The sequence below is a fragment of the Agelaius phoeniceus genome, chromosome 3 (genome assembly GCF_051311805.1).
Source record: "Agelaius phoeniceus isolate bAgePho1 chromosome 3, bAgePho1.hap1, whole genome shotgun sequence".
Classification (NCBI taxonomy): Eukaryota; Metazoa; Chordata; class Aves; order Passeriformes; family Icteridae; genus Agelaius; species Agelaius phoeniceus.
Window position 1 is genome coordinate 59418326 of NC_135267.1, and position 16733 is coordinate 59435058.

General features: G+C 39.7%; 1 protein-coding gene across 2 annotated transcripts in view; it reads left to right on the forward strand.

The window, feature by feature from the left end:
* Nucleotides 1-16733, forward strand: part of MTHFD1L (methylenetetrahydrofolate dehydrogenase (NADP+ dependent) 1 like) — a 146443-nt gene that overhangs the window by 68829 nt on the left and 60881 nt on the right. For both annotated transcript variants that reach the window (XM_054629189.2, XM_077175375.1), the window contains 4 exons: nt 11114-11253; nt 12931-12972; nt 14020-14120; nt 14516-14693. In XM_054629189.2, coding sequence (XP_054485164.1) covers nt 11114-11253; nt 12931-12972; nt 14020-14120; nt 14516-14693 — 461 coding nt within the window. The remainder of the gene's footprint in view (nt 1-11113; nt 11254-12930; nt 12973-14019; nt 14121-14515; nt 14694-16733) is intronic.

A 16733-nucleotide genomic window follows, 5' to 3' on the forward strand; every position in this document is an offset into this window, starting at 1 on the left:
AGGAAATAAAAGCAGGCTCCCCAGCTAACAGCGTTACTTTTGCTTAGGGTTATTTGGCAGAAAATCCATCATCCTCTCTCCATTTGTGAGTATTTCATATTGACTTACACCCTTTAGCAAGGGTCAGCAGGGCAGAGTATGCATAAAGAGTTCAAGTCCCATTTCAAAGGCTGAATTTTAATTTTAGTGGATGGTTTATTTTTAATATCAGTTGAAAATGCTAGCTCTTTATTAGACTTTTGTTTGTTTGGTTTACTGACCTTTTGATCCTGAAACCTAATGTTCTTTTTATGCACAACTTGTGTAAGAATTAGTTTTCTTCAGACATCTACATCATGTTGGAGAAACCAGTGTTTGCTTTTCATTTTCTGACTCATTCTGAATCTGCAGGCAGAAGTGTTTTGTTTTCTGAAAGCTTTTATAATTAAAGTTGTTAATAATGTACAGATATTGAAATGTTTGCAATGTTTGTTTATTTGTTTTGTATATTTACTTTTGGAACGGGTGACTTAATTCATCAAGGCTCCAGAGAAGTCAATACAAACATGGAATGTGAAAAGGACATAAATATATGTATTTCCATTTCTAATTACAAGAATTATAGTAGGCAAAGTTTTCATAGCCTCTAGTACAAATTTGCATTTTACAGAGTTGATTTTCTCTTTTCCTCTAGTATTCAATAAGCTCAGGCACACTGAGAGCTCTGTTAACAGGGGTTTCAAAAACCATTATTTAAAGCTACGTTTTCTTATTCAGGATCAGAACTCTGATATGTTTTCTTTTCATCCTGTGCTGCCCTCTCTATGAGCCCAATTAACCTTTTCCCCAAACCACATTATTTTAAGATTATGTCTTTAGATGTTCCTGGAAGAAAAGTGCAGATGCTAAGGGCTCCAAATATTTTTATTTACAGATGTTTTGTTTTTTCCTCAGAAATGAAGTACCCTATGGTAATACAATGTAAAAGAAAAATACTGTGATTTCTCTGAAAATATACTAACTTTAAATTGTTGTTTTGTTGGGATTTTCTAGTTTTCAGGCAACAAACTATATGTTTTATTGTATGCTGGGTATTTTAACAGAAAATAATTACTGAAAAATAGTTATTTCTCTTTCAGAACAGAAAGTATGTTTGTTTACATATCTGATTTTATCATCTAATTGGATTAACTTTAAAGAAAAGTTCAAGAATTCATGTCTAGGGATGTAAATTTGTTTCTAAACCATTTTTAAACATGTTAATGAGATTGCAAATTATGCTAGGTTATGTATGGCCAGTATGATTTGTTAATGGGAAGAGTGGTGTTTTGGCAAAGAGGCAAGGTGCTTTTGAAGGTCGGCTGCTGACAATATTTGAAAGTGTTCGAATGCTGCTGTCTGGTTCTATAAAATAATACATTAAAAGAAAAGATTAATATCCAAAATGGTATCTCAGGGTCAGTTTAATGCTCTGACCTTGTAATTTAATTTTTGCAGTTTTATAAAGCTGCTGTTTAATTAATTTGATTTGATTGAGGAAACAGATTAGATTACTACAGTAAGAGAAAATGTAGGTTACAGCCTTTTTTAAATTTTGGGTGGCCTACCTCTCTTTTACATTGTGGGCCTATTTTTTGGTCCCTTTATTGTTGTCTTTCTATGCTGACAGCTTTATTGAAGCTGACAGTCTCAAGCTCTTCAACTTTGCTACCTGCAGGAATAAGGCACATGCTTTTAAAATATTTTCAGCTTGGCACTGGCTGCAAGCCCTGAGTGGGAGTGAAGCTTCAGGGACAAACAGATATTTTGCATGCATGAGGACATGGTATCTTTGTGCTGCCTCCATCTACAGCATCTCAAACAGAGCTCCCAAGGGACTGAGTAACAGCTTCATAAATCAAGGCTTGCAGGTTCAGCCTGCCCAGAAGCCCATTAGGAATTCAGTGTACGTTTTGGGGTTCTTCACTGCACCAGGAGCAAGAAAGCACAAAAATGTGGGGGAGGGCTAAAGGAAGATAGAGTAGCTAAGATGACAAGATGATGGGCAATTATGAAGAGGAATTGAAAAAAAAAAATTTGTAATCTGTAGTAAGGAGGCACAACTAATAATGTAGAAATATTTCAGAAATGGTAATAGGTAGTTTGCAATGGCAATTCTGTTACCCTGATTACATGGATTGTGGTTAAGTGGATAAATTCACCATAGGCATTAAAGAATTGATTTAGCCATGAGCAGTTGCAAGGATTTGTCATGTAAACCAGCAGAATTATGGTTTGGTTTGATTTTGATTTTGACTGCATTTTTTTTTAATTGGTAATTCCATGTAGGAAGATGGGATTTGTTGGTGTGTGACCTTAGTACTGTCTCTCTCCTCAGCTTGTAATTCTTTCTGTAAGATAAATTACACATGACATCATATTATTTAACAGACACAATTATTTTCCACTGCAGTTTGACCCAGTTGAGGTTTTTTTCCTTATCCAAAAATTATAGGGAAAACAGCAAATATATATTAATAAGTTTGACACAGATCATCAATCTTACACTTTGAGTAGAGGTTCAAATACCAGTTTTGAATATTATATTTTAAAAATGCAGGTGATTACAACCAAACTAACGCCTACCCGCAAAAAGTACTGGAGAGCTTCCATGAAAAGCTTCCATGATTTCTGAAGTTGCTTCTGTTGCATTTCTTCATGTCTGTGGCTATTGCATGAAGTCTGTGCAGCACCATGGGCTTTACCTGCCTGCTTCTTTTTCTTCTTTTACCTTCCTCTGCTCTCCTGTGGCTTATGCTGGATGTTCTCACCACTAGGCATTTCCTGTCTCCTAAAATACAACTAACAGTACCTGGTGTTCTCTGTCTCCATGGAACGTCTTTCTGTTTATTGATATCTTAAAGTTTGTATGTGCTTAATACGCACATATTGCACTCTTTGTAGAATAATTTCCACTTTCAAAGAACTCTCCAGCAAAGCTCTTGGGGTGGTCTTGTAGAGTAATTTACAGCCTCTGCATCAGATGTTTCACTAGGCCATTTTTACATCAAGACAAATTGCTCATGCAGGGGAATAATACTCTTCTTCCTGGGGATACATAACAGGAGATGCCCTTTCCCATGAATTTCTAAAAGATGTAGTTGTGCTGTCAAGAGTGTTGTTGGTGTCCTCTCCCAGGCCAATCATGCCAGGAAGGCATTCTGTCTCCTAGCAAAGACTTAAGTGGGATGAAATAAAACCAGAACCTGTTCGTCCTTCTGGGAGAGGGATGCACTACACGGGTACACAGAAAAGACAGTGCCTAAGTCATGGGCAAAATCATTATCACAGTAAGCAAGTGCTCCCGGATTGTAGAAGGGCAGACTGGAGAATGCTTCTCCAAGAGTGTGTGCAGAGCCGGGGGTCCTGCCCGGGGCGGGTGGCTGCGTGCACTGCAGGGTGGGCTCACAGGGCGGTGATGGATGACCCATGCCTGCCGTGCCTCGGGTGGCTGCGCCAGTGACAGCAGCATTGATCATCGTGGCTCAGCGGCCCTTTGTTGTGCGGCATTGGCCGCAGCAGCCTCGGCCCCGCCGCTCCTGTGCTGTCCGCGCAGAGATGCTTTTGTTCTGTGACGGGGGCCAGGAGCGGCGCGGGCGGTCGGCAGAGGGATTTCCTGGGCACCCGCAGCCCGGCATGTGGTGGGAGATGCTGCCTAAATGGATTTTGTCTCGGAGTTGTGATAGGTTCTGATGGTAGCTTGTCTGGCTGCAAAAATTCTGTGTTCCTCATCACGACCTGTATCATCACTCATTGCCCGTTTGTGTTTCTGCTGCCCTTCAGAATGTCTTCTTCCAGAGCATGTGCTGAAATGGTGGTTTGTCTCAAGAAGAGGGTTCTTTGCATCCCTTCTTTTCTTTCTCACAAAACAGTACAGTATTGGTGCTAAAGCATATTTTGCTTCATGACCGTTTGATGAAATGCTTAGAAGTTTTCCAGGGAGGAAATTTTCAGGCTCTCTGCCTGCCCCTTGAAGTTAGTGTTTTCCAGATGCTTGTAACACGAATTCTCAAAGCATGTTGGAAGTCCATTTTCAGTAGCTTTTTTAAGGGGAGTGTAGAAGGACCCAAAACCTGAGAGCTCAAGAGAAAGCAGTTTCACTCTGATGAAAGGTGCTTCAGCCAACTGGATCTTTTAAAAGTGGAAGTAAATGAAAGTCTGGTAGTGAGATATGCATTGAGTAACATGGTTTAAGTGTGATGAAATTATTTTAAGCCCATAGGGAAACACTGTGTGTACCATAAGTTAATGTACTCCTTGCAGAATTGTAAAAGAATGGTCTTAAATGAAGAGCCATCAGTGCTGCTGTTAATTATTCCTTCCACACAACTCTAAATAGAGAGGTGGTGAGGTTTTAATTTTGTAATTACCAGAAGACTAATAATTCTTTTGCCAAAGACCATGGTGATCTTTAAAGTATGTAATGTAATTGCCTTATTCCTGTGCCATTAATTGTGCTCCAAACGTGGTCATCTGTCTTATGAGCAAATGTTACTCCATTACCTCAAAGAAAACGTGCTATGAATGATGAAAGGATGCAACCTAAAATTCACAGTTCTTTTGTTTGAATTTTTCTGATTAATGTTGTAACAGAAGGAAGTTACAAAAGGGGGGCGGGGGGGGAACTGTGTATATTTGGTTAGTGTATTCAGCTATGCATTGCAGTTCATGACACTTAGCCTAAGAGATCTTTACATGAGTATAGGACACAGAAATTAAGAGAAAGTGACTGTAAAACCCAGCAGGCTTAGCAGAGCCATTCAAAGAAACGTGTAGCCATGAAGCCATATTCAGCTCACTTAGTTTCTATTAGAATGAATAATTTGTGACTTGTAAGACATCTTCTGTTTTTAATCTCTAGTAATAAATTTAAATAATGAGCTCATTACTATAGTGAGTTGCAAGAAAATGTCAAATTTTACATTTGAAGTATCAGAATATGGTTTGACAAGGTGGCTAGGGAAGAATTAAGTTTTCCGCTGCTGAAATGTATCTTCCTTCCTTCCCTTGCTTCTATTGCTTGTTTGAACATGTTCAGATATTTGTCTGGTCTTACTTCAACTAATTCAAATATAGCCTAGTGGAAAAACTGGCAACTTTTTTTGTCTGTGTGTTTTTGTATGTTTTTGCTTTCTGTTTAGCAAATTGCAACAGTTTACCTTCCAATTAAATGGATGCCAAAAAAATCTGGGCACCGGGGACAGAGCAGGAGGGAAAGGTAGAAGACTTAAGAATAGAAAAGAATTACCCTTTCAGCAAGTTAGGGTGCTCATTTGGTTCAGCCACGGTGTAAAACCATGCCCTAAATTGGTGGTTTGGAGGCAGGAATCACTGCAGTGGCACTTCTGCATATTTTCAAGACAGGGAAGCAAGCAGAGCTGTGGAGATGTTCAGAGCATGCTTTCTGTCACACAGTGCTACTCCTGCCAGCTCCTGGAGTTTTCAGTTTGATTCCCACCCTGAATTTAGAGTCCAACATCTGCAGCATACATACATAAACAGGCCTTTCACACCCACAAAAAGGAATTGTGTCCTTAATTGTCAGAGGATTGAGATTTAAAAGTTTTCTTCACCTGTCTGGCTTGGAGTAAATAAATTAATTTTCTGTACTTCTTTTTTTGTCTTTAGTCTGGGAATGATCTGTATGAATCATTGTGAATATTCTTTTGTTTAATGTATGGGATGCTCTTGGAAAGTTAACAGCAATTGATATTAGAAGTAAGTAACTGTGAGAGGTTATGAGGTAACCTTTAGTTTCTCATTTAAAGCTGCCCTGCATTTCAATGGTAAAATTACTTTCTTATGGAAAATAAATGTTTCTGAGGAAAAGATTGAAATAGCTTGTTATGGAGTCCCAAGGGAACCAGCACTTAAATTGTGTTCCTGGGAGCCAAGTTTCCTATGCAGCCCTTGCTGCCAGCAGGCAGTGACTGTTAGCCGAGGCCTGAGGCTCAGCCAAAGGAGATAATAAGTCTCCCTTGAAGGAAGGCAGAATGAATTGCCATATCTGCTAGTTCAGTCAAAAGCATGGATTGGGTGTCAACAATCAGAAACCTCCCTGATGTCAGCAGGGCAAATACTGCCCTGGCATCTTTCTTTAGCAAAAGATGGAAAGTACAGATTACATCCAATTAGCTTATGGTCTGTTAAACTTAGGGGCAAATATTTTTCATATTACCTTTTCTTCTAGACTTCACAACAACAACATAAAATTTTAACAACCGGTGCAAAATATTTTCTTCATGGCATGGAAAAATGTTCAGGCTTAACATATTCATGTGTAGTTTTCTGCTGGACTTTGTGTTCAGTAGTGGTAGCAGTGAGTTCCTGTGTTCCATGACATCTGAGAATGCATGGAAAGAAAAATGAACAGGAAAACTCCCTCTGTTGAGGGGGGTGGGGAGGGGGAGAAGAAAGTATTTGTTACATTCCAAAATCAGTCATAATAATGGAAGTTCACAGCAAATAATTGCTAGAGTCAGAATGGGCAAACATCTGGTTATTCATCCCTAGCTATACTAACAAAAATATGATATCCTGTTAGAGAAATCACTGATCATCCTGGTTTATTTTGGCGATAACGCACCTTGGTATTTTTCACTTTAAAAAGAACATATCAGTACATTATAGCTAGCATATCTCCTGCTCCAGGTTCACAGTTCATGTGCTTCTGTGACTTTGAGCTCTTCCTTTCCTGAGGTTACCAGCAGACAGCTGCACTAGAACAGATATGTTTACATGCAGGGAGTAAATGGCAACTTGCAGCTCAGAGTTTCCATTTCCTTTTACATTGTTCAGGAATCCAAGCTCACAACTCGTCCTCAAGCTTCGCCTCATGTGTGTGCGTCTGACTTGGCCCTTTATAGCACAAATGCTTTATTTTGACATTGATTTGTTGATACAAAGGGCTGACTAGGGAAAAGATACTTTCATTAGAAATTACCCTCAATTCGTATCAAGTTCAATTGTGGGTGAAATAGCTTTTTGAAAAATATTCTAAGCATCACTTTCTGTAAGGTTTTTAAGCACTATATCAATGTAAGAGTAATGTGGAACCACTTTGTGCAGCTTTAGCAAGACAGATGTATTTTTAGATGGAGAAAAATTAGATTTTGTATTAAGAATGATGGTGAAATCTGATTAGCTGCTTAACACACGACACTGTCTATTTAAGCTAATGTCACATGTAGGTGATTCCCAGATGTCTTTGATAAGACAGTAATTACATAAAGGAGGTTATGATAATTATAAACAAGAAACAAAACCATGAGAGTGATTTGTTCATTTGCCTGAACCCTGAAGTAGAATTAAAGACTCCAGTGAAAAGAGTTTGTTTTGACTTTGCACCACCCAACAGACTTCTCTCTATTGCCCAATTTCACCCCTATGGGCTTCTTCTTCCCCATTTTCCCCTTACCTTATTTTGATATTTTGGGTTCTTGCTCTGAGAGAAAACTATGGTTTATTGATGATTTTGATAGCAGGAGTGGGTGAAGTAGATGTCACATAAATTATCTCTAGAAAGACCTGTAGCAATTGTGTGTTCTGTTTTGCTTACTGGCTTTTGACCTAAGATCCCACAGTTACCCAGATGTGTTAGAATGAGCTGCTTTTGGTCACACTCATGTGGATATTTTATGAGAACAAATTATTTGACCTTATTTGACCATTTTGATGCAGTTTATTTCTGATATATATGTAAATTAATTGCTAGGTTTGACCTATAGCCCACTCTTAACAGTAATGCAATGCTAGTGCTGATACTTTGATTTGCTTTGATTTCCAGGCCACAAACTCAGTTCCTATGTTCCTAACAGCACTGCTGATACATGAAATTTTAATTTTTAATCCTCATTCCAATATTCTTTATGATGCTTAGGCTCTAAAACTGAAGTACAAAATCAAACAACAGGTTTGCACTTTAGGTTTTGTATTTTATATGACCACACAGTGAGAGTCCAGAGAACTGTACTGACTGAAGATTGTACTCAGAAGATAATATTTTAGCACTTGTCCAGCTCATCATTGAGTCTTGTCAGTGCAAAGAGGAGATTCAAAAGGCAAAACAAGGGACTATAATAACACTGATCTAGTATATGTTTGCCACGGAGTTGTGTTCTCAGCCTGGAAGCACAAATTATTGTGTGTGTTTTCTGTGAGCTTGCTGAAGGCAAATCATTTACCTCTTTACTTTCATTAAAACTGCATTGGAACTGTGTTTGTGGCCTGGAAATCAAAGCAAGCAATTAACACCATGCTGGTACCTATTACAAACCCCCTACCTGCTTTCAGGGCAGCAGCCCTGGTAGCTGTGCTTCATGGAGCTGGGAAATGGTTGCTTGGCAGGGCATGGGATAAAGAGGCATCTGGGGGTGGGGGGGAGCTGAAACTGGGCAAAAATATAGAGGCAGGTAGAGGTGCTTGAGTCACAAACTTTTCTTCAGCTGAAGTACAGCAGGCCACAGCTACTAAAGTACATGTTTGTTGCCCAAAATTTATGTGAGTTCACCTGTAATTCTTTTCTATTGACAAACTATGTATGAGAAATTATTGTCAAAATAAATGGACCTGCTTTGTACTTTAATTTTCTGTTGTTACATGTAAAGTGATTAGCTCACCACGTACTACTTTCAATTTCTGTTGCTACATTTAAAGTGATTAGCTGGTTTATCTCATGATCATGAAGTGTAGAGTAGTTTGAAACTTCCCATTCGTAGTCTGTGTTTTTCATTGACGCTTTCATTTGAAAGCAGGAAACAATCTGAAAGTAATTCTATTAAGTGTTTCAGCACAAAGATTTTAAAATATAATAGCTTGGCATGTTATTCTATCTTCTTAATATTCCTTGGAGGAAATAAAATGAAGTTGCAACTTTCATCCAGGCAGCTTTTCTACTACATCCTGTTTCCTTCCGCACGCTGGAGAAAGCACTGACGTCTGTCTCCCTTTCCTCCACTTCCAATGAAAAAATCCCAGTCTCCGTGTTGTAGCACCCACTCTGGTGAACTCTGACACAGTATTTGGGTTCTTTAGGCAAAAGTGAATTTTATCCTCTGTATCAAAGGGAAGATTGCAAAGAATATGGAATATGCACAGCCCTGGCTGCCTGGACTGCCCGAAGGGTGGCTTGCTGTGCGAGCAGTTGCTGTGGAAGGCTGACATCTCTGCTTTTCTCCCACTGAAAGGCAGACTTGCAATCCCCCCTTTCTCAGAGGGAAGCTGACCCTTGAAAAGGCTTGGCATGAAATGGATTAACTCCCTGGAAACTTTGTTTGGAAATGTTAGGAGACTGCTATGTATATGTGCTGGCAATCTCTGTAAGAGACAAATTATTTTCCCACCCTCTCAAGCACTTGGTAGTTTATCTGTTGTTTATATTAAAGATTGATCGTGGTTATATATTCCTAATTCAGGGTTCCCATTAATCACCCTATGCCACATAAGAGACTGGAGAAGAAGAATGAGGGTTACTGGAAAGCAGAAATGTGATCCCTGGCTCTGCTTTTAATGTGACTTATCCTGGCATTAGCTTTGCTCCTATGAATTACTGCATTTGTGTAAACATCTTTTTTTTTTTTTGTTTGGTGTGTCTGTTTTTCTCAGGGCTATTTAGAAAAAGATGATATAGTTATTACAGTGATGGAAGAGAACGTTAATCATGACATTTGCCATGTTACTGTTTCAAGAGATCCCTGCTCCCCCCGGCAGGCCCTCCCCCTTGTTTGCTACTACTTGCTTCCTCTCCCAGCCCCAGCAGCCATTTCCTCCCTAGAGCAGATCCAGGCAATTGTTTCAGCCTGTGCAAAATGAAGAAGAGGTGGAACGGGACCAGTGGGGTTAGGACAAATGCTGGGACATCCTAAAGTACATCAGCTGCCAACAGTGAGATGCTTTCTGCCACAGCAATAGAGCAGATCTGTATGTCCTCCAACTTGACCCTGCTGAAGGTTGCCAATTTTGAAATGTTCACCATTTGTGGTCCCTTCCCCTCCTGAGTATGAGAAACAAAACTTCTGGCAAGAGGGAAAGAGAAGGGAATTTACGAGTTCTTGCAAGTTGATTTGGGCTATGAGAACATATTACCAGCCCTGCATGGAGTCAGGTCCAGAAGCCTCTGGAGCAAGTTGTTTTCCTGCCCTGACTTGTCTACCTGAAAGTCCCTTCACATCTTTGAGAGGTGTGCACTGAGCCCAGCTCTTAATTGTGTTCTGGTGGGAAATCGTTGCATCAGTAAATTTTCAGCCAACAGGAGATCTGATCCCTTTTTTTTTTTTTTTATTTGCTCTGTGCTTGTCTTTGTCTAATATAAAGAAATTACTTAGATTTTAAAAGAAGCAATCAAAATAACTTCTGTATGACAAATCAGAACAAATTCACTCTGAAGAGACTGGTATCCTTTAATACAGATTACTTCTCTTTATTTGTACGTCCTCTAAACATGCTTTGCCAGGTGTATCCTAATTTTGCACAGATTTTTCTCTTGAGTCATGTTACATTCATGTCTGACTTCTTTGGTGCAAAATCCCATTATTAAATTAGTTATTTAACAGCATATTCAACACTGAGATGTGGCAGTAACTGCTGGTTTGTGTTTATAACTAAACATCCTCTCCACAAAAGCAAGAGATCACCAGAAGTTCTGCAAACCTAGGAGAATTTAGGTCCATTAATGGTGATGAAAGCACATCTTTAGTGAAATCAAAGGAGAAGGAATAATATAGGAAAGTCTTATATCTGAGAATTTGCAATCATTTTACACATAATTGCACCAAAACAGTGATTTTAGAGGACCATGTATTTTTTAAGTACTTTGATTCAAACTAATTTAGATTGCTTGGTTTCCCCCCCCCACCCATGGAACTGCCTTTGATGGCATATTGTCCATATAAGAATAAGAGAACTTATTTCTGAGTTGAGAATTGGTTTTTAATCAGACTCAGTAATGTAAATAGACCTCTATTTAAAAGTTCATTCAAAACTGAGTACTGGTGTGTATTTTTAAGTGCACTGTATGCTGAAGTAGAAATATCCTCCAGTGTTTAACCAAAAGCATGTTTAATGTGTGGTTTTGTTTTGTTTTTTTAATGTTTAACAGTAACTGAAGCTGGCTTTGGTGCTGACATTGGGATGGAGAAATTCTTCAACATCAAATGCAGAGCATCTGGCTTGGTTCCCAGTGTGGTTGTGCTTGTTGCTACAGTGAGGGCTTTGAAGATGCATGGAGGTGGGCCAAATGTAAGTCTTTGCACCTTTCTTGGAAAAATCAAATTGTTGCTAATATTTGAAATAAGTAAAAGACCTTGATTTAAGAAATACTTGGGGTAGTCTATGGGGCAGTATTTAGATAACCCTTCTGAGATACCTCATAGTATAGATGTTATCACTAAAGTTAATGCTGTCTCTAAAATTAAGCCACAAATGAAAGATGAGGGACAAAAGAGCTCTGAAGAAGTACTATATCTTGCAGAGGAAGAGAAGGTTGTTGCATTTTAAAAAAAGCTGTAAGAGATAGATATTCTTTTCCCTGCCTTTTGAAACAGCATTTGTAAGTGCACTGAAGTCGTCACAGGCTGGGAAATTTGACAGCCAAGGAGGAATGAGACAAGTTCGAGCTGTAGTTTGTGAGTGGAAACAGAGAACATTGTTTGTCAAGGTTTTGACATTTCTTTCACTCCAGTAATGGGTACTCCTTATGTCCTTTTATTTTGCTCAGATTAATACCCTCGGGGATGCTGAGGTAACTGATGAAATTTTGCAAGTGTTTTCTGGGTGTACCAAGAAATTTTTTGTTGTCTTAAGCCACAAAGAGATTTTACAGATTACTGATTGTAGAAATGCTCCCCGAATGTGCAGTCAGATCAGACTGTGCTAGCCAAGCAGAGAGACACTTAACTCCTAGGAGCACTTTCATCTGCCCAGCAGCATGCTGGAGAGTGATGCTGCCAGGGAAACAGTCACACTGGGGGAAAATACCAGAGCTGTTTCCACAGCCACAAAATTTTAGAAGGCATGGTTTCCCTTACAGTTAATCTTCTCGAAGAGTTAAAGCTGAGCTACCCTTTTTCAGTCTTTCAGGCTGATGTAATGATACAATTTTCTATCATTTTAGTACACTTCTCATGGATGTCTTCTTTATTTTGAATTATATTTCTCCATCGCTATCAAAGGAGGTATATTTTCACATGTGTTATCACTCAATCTAGCAAAAATAGGACTTAAATATGTCTTAATAACTGTCTCTATTTCTGTCTCACTTGTGTCCTTAGAAGTTTAAAGGTTTCATTTGTTTACAAATGTGATGCATTCATCAGTGAGGCATGTAGAGTGCCAGATAATTTTACTGGGAGGTTAACTATAAAAAGGACTAATGCTAGAGACAAAAGTAAGTCTGGTGCCTGGGACTGACGTTAGGTGCTCCTTGGAGACTCAGCACAGTATCCCAGTACCCCTGTGATGCACTTTGCATGTCTACCTTTGTGCTTTCCAACCAATTACTTGCATACAGTTCCTTGCCATGGGCAGTAATTAAAGAACATCAAAGATGATGTTCTTCTGTGTTGCTGTTATTTCTTCAGCTGTTGCAAATTGCTGCCTATTGTCTTTGCACTGCTGGTGTGCTGTAACAACATGTGGAATGAGATCCAGCTGCCTCTCCTAGTAGGCTTTTGCAGCTAATTGCTGAGGCACTACCTGTGTCCTGCTACCCAAATACAATAGGAGGTGTTGCTATTGTTTGTGTGCTGGTGCAACTGGGAATAAAACACAAGCTGCAGTCAGGCTGTGATGCTGTGTGCACTGATATGGGTTAACTGGCAGTACAGAAAGCCAGCAAAATTGCACTTCAGACCCTTTAGGGTTATGACAAGTATCAACCTGTGATGATTTTGCTTGTTTATTGTTACTTGATCCCAGGTAACTGCTGGTGCCCCCTTGAAGAAAGAATACACAGAAGAGGTAAGAGGAACTGTTATAAAACTTTACAGAGGGTTTTGTTTAAAGGAACAAAATAATATGGTGTGCAGAGAATCAGAACTTCTCCTAGCTCTGGCTGAGTGTGCAGCCTCAAGTTTGACAACAGCATGCTCTAAAGCTGATGTTCAGCGAACATGGGCATGCCAACAACTAAAACCACCTCATCCTCCCTCAGCCCCTTTGTGTTACCCCTCTTAGATGTATGGTGTGTGTGACTCTGTGATGGATTGTAATAACAAACTGAAATAACTGAAAAATAACCTTTTTTCAATAGTTTTTTCAGGGCCACTAAGTTTTCAGACTGATCAATGTACAGGCATTTATAGAAGCACAAGAGCAGCATGGTGTAGGGGTCAAGGACACTCCCTGAAATTAATGATAGCATAACCTGTTCATTAAAAGAAAGTTTAATATGTTTATGCTTCACATATGGGGTGGGATGTGACTCTTCAAACAAAGAGTGAATTCTGCTGGTTTGTTTTCTTTGTCACTTCACTCCAGACAAATTCTGATCTTCTGCTTGTGTGAGGCTAAGGATATGTGTTTTGTTACAATTAAGACAAGGCCTACAAAGTGTGAGGTAAAAGAGTAAACAAGGAAATCCAGTAATGTGCTTGGGGTAGTCTATGTATGTGCATATATGAACTCTGCACCTGACACATCTGTATGTCAAACCCCACCCCACTACTGCAGTCTGTTTATAAACTTTGCAAACAGCAGACCAACATCCCTTTCACAATCATGACAAGCAACAACTCATCAGCTGCACCATCTTCCTGTGTCTCAGAAGAGAGCAATGGGTTCATGTACAAACTTTGGACACTGCTTAGTTACTTAAATATATCTGATGCTTATTAATTGGAATGAGAATTAATAAGTGCCAGAACACTTTTGTCTGGAAGAATTTCACTTGCCTGCAACTGTCATGATCAGCATTGTTTATGTTTACTTACATTTATGGAAATATCTTTGGCTGGAGAAGACTTCATGTATCTTACCATTTCCATTAATTTTTATTTAATTGCACAGAACCTCCAGCTGGTAGCTGATGGCTGCTGTAATCTACAGAAACAGATTCAAATTACTCAGCTCTTTGGAGTTCCTGTTGTGGTTGCTCTGAATGTCTTCAAGTAAGTCTGTTCTTTCATTACTCTTGTTCAAATTCCTCACTTTTCTTGGTTTTTAAATTATTCTATTTGGTGTGAACAAAGAAGCTATTAAAGAATTTCATTTTTTCATCATGAATATAAAGATATTTAAGTTTTTAGCTTGTTTGTAATGTTCTAAAACCAACAAAAAGAAGTACAGAGCTGATAATCTTCCATGTTAATTAGCTATAACAATTACAAAATTTTCTTGAAGCATGTAAATATATATGCTGGACATAAAAACATTATGTATATGGTACAATTTCTATATATACATCTACTTTACCACTGCTAATGGTAAAATAAGGGTAAGTTTGTAAGGTTGTAACAGAGAACAAATGAAACAAAATAATGAGACAGGACTGTTTGGTTGGCAGAACTGACTCTCCAGCTGAGGTTGATCTGGTGTGTAAGATTGCAAAGGAGTCTGGAGCATTTGATGCTGTACCCTGCAATCACTGGTCGGCTGGTGGTAAAGGAGCAGTAAAATTAGCTCAAGCTGTGGAAAAGGCAGCCAATCAAAAAACCAGTTTCAAATATCTCTACAGCTTGGAGGTAAGATTTCTTTTCTTTCTTTTTTTTTTCTTTTTAATGAATGCATTCTGTATCAGAGTTGGATTTAAACAAGAAGAACATTGAGAACATTGAAACAAAGTTATCCAAAATACTTGGAAAGGAACTTGCCTTGGTTTAAAGCTGGAGAGAGCAAGCAATCTGTGGCTTGTCTAATCAGGGAGCAGGATACTCCCTGGTAATGATTGTTACTTAGTGCATTGAATGACACTGATCTGATACTTTCATGTACCATATTTTAACATAAAGATATGTATGTTTAACGTAAAGGTTTAACATAAAGGTATGTTTAACATAAAGGTACATATGCAGATGGAACACTCACTGATTAATTTGGGAGACTTCTCCAAAGATGTCACAGTGACAGTATTTGTCCTGTTGGTCAGATAACAGGAGATGGAGTTGCTGTCCCACAGTCACAGGTACTGCACCAGGTTGTGGCTTCCTGAAGCATTCACTGTCTGTCTGAGAAGGATGTGGCAGGTAGCACATCCCACACATCTGCCCAGCCCAGCCAGGTCAATACAGAGAGGAGGCGCTGTCCTTACCTGCCCTTCCCTGCACAGCCAGCTCTCAGGTGAACACAAAGGTGACCCAGTCCTGTTCCTTCTCTCCAATGATCAGATTGGAGTCTGCCAGTACAATATGGTACACACAATACACAGGTCACTGCTGCTGCTGCTGGCCCCAGGCCCTCAGTCTATGCAGGAGCAGTCCCCAGGGCTTCTGTCCTGCTCCAGCTGATGGCACCAGAGTCCACAAGCCCCTGAGGACTGCAGCTCACTACAGCTGCTGGGCACAGCCCTTTCCTCACACTTTCTGTCCTCATGTGCAGAGCAGAGAGCACACCCACACAAAAGGCAGTCAGAAACCAGATTTAATAAGAATGGAGAGGTCCTCAAGCACATAGCTCAGTTAGTCAGACTACTGGCCAGACACTTTACACACAACTGACCCCTTCTTCCTCTATTCTCTCATGTTCCTTCCTCACTTACATCTTTTCAATCCACCTTGATTGCTCCCTTTTCCCATCTTTGCTCCTTCCACTAAACAATCTTTAGACAATTCCCACTATCCTCTTTGAAAATCCCATCATAAGGTTCACACAGTCCCAAAATCTGCTTTTTCATACATCCCATAGAGTCCTATGCTGCTGTACACAATCACTTCCTTTCATTTGCAAGGGTTTTTGATCAAAGAGTTTCCCTGTTGACCCATCTTGGTGCATTTCACACCAAGGACAATGGTCTCATCCTCCCCTTGGATTGTCATAGGAAGCAGGCTCAGGGTGCTCTAATTTTCTCTGATTAGGTTTTTCCAGTGATTACATTACAGAAGGTTCCTCCACCTATCATTGCTCCTCTGATCCTTGCTGGGGCTTTAGGGCTAATTTGCTTAGCCCTTAGATAACCTAACAAAGGACAGTGTGGTCCAAGTTTCAATGCTCTGTCTGCCAGAGTTAGAGACTCTTTTTCCATGCCTTGGAGACTGTTATTGCAGTTGTCTGCAAGGTAACATCCCAGCATTGTGAGCTGGATGTGAGCTGTCAAGGGGAGCTTGGACCCCTGGCAGCACTGGAGGTGCTGGGGTACCACTGTGCTGGCAGAACATTTGGAGGGACATATTGCCAAGGAGGTTATACAAATGATTTCTCAGGGCCTTCCTGGCTATCCAAATGTGGGTGGGTTTAAATCTGAACTGCCAAACAGACTTCTCTGGCTCCAAGGAAGCCCTTGTCAAGTTTCAGATCCTGTGCCCATGCTACTTAAGTTCCTTTAGAAAATGTTCAAGTGCTATTTTTTTACAACAGAACCTTAGCTTCATTCTTTTAAATGGCTGGAAGTTCCTGTTTTGATTCTTCTCTCCAGAAAAAAGTTCAGCCTGAGGTAGATATGCCCTATGGTCATCTTTAGTTCTCTCTTCTCTTTGATATGCACCCTGTATCTGTTGCCCCCATTTTATTTGTTCTTTCCACCTTCCCTGCTGTTTCACAAAATGTCAGTAATCCAGCCAACCCATATC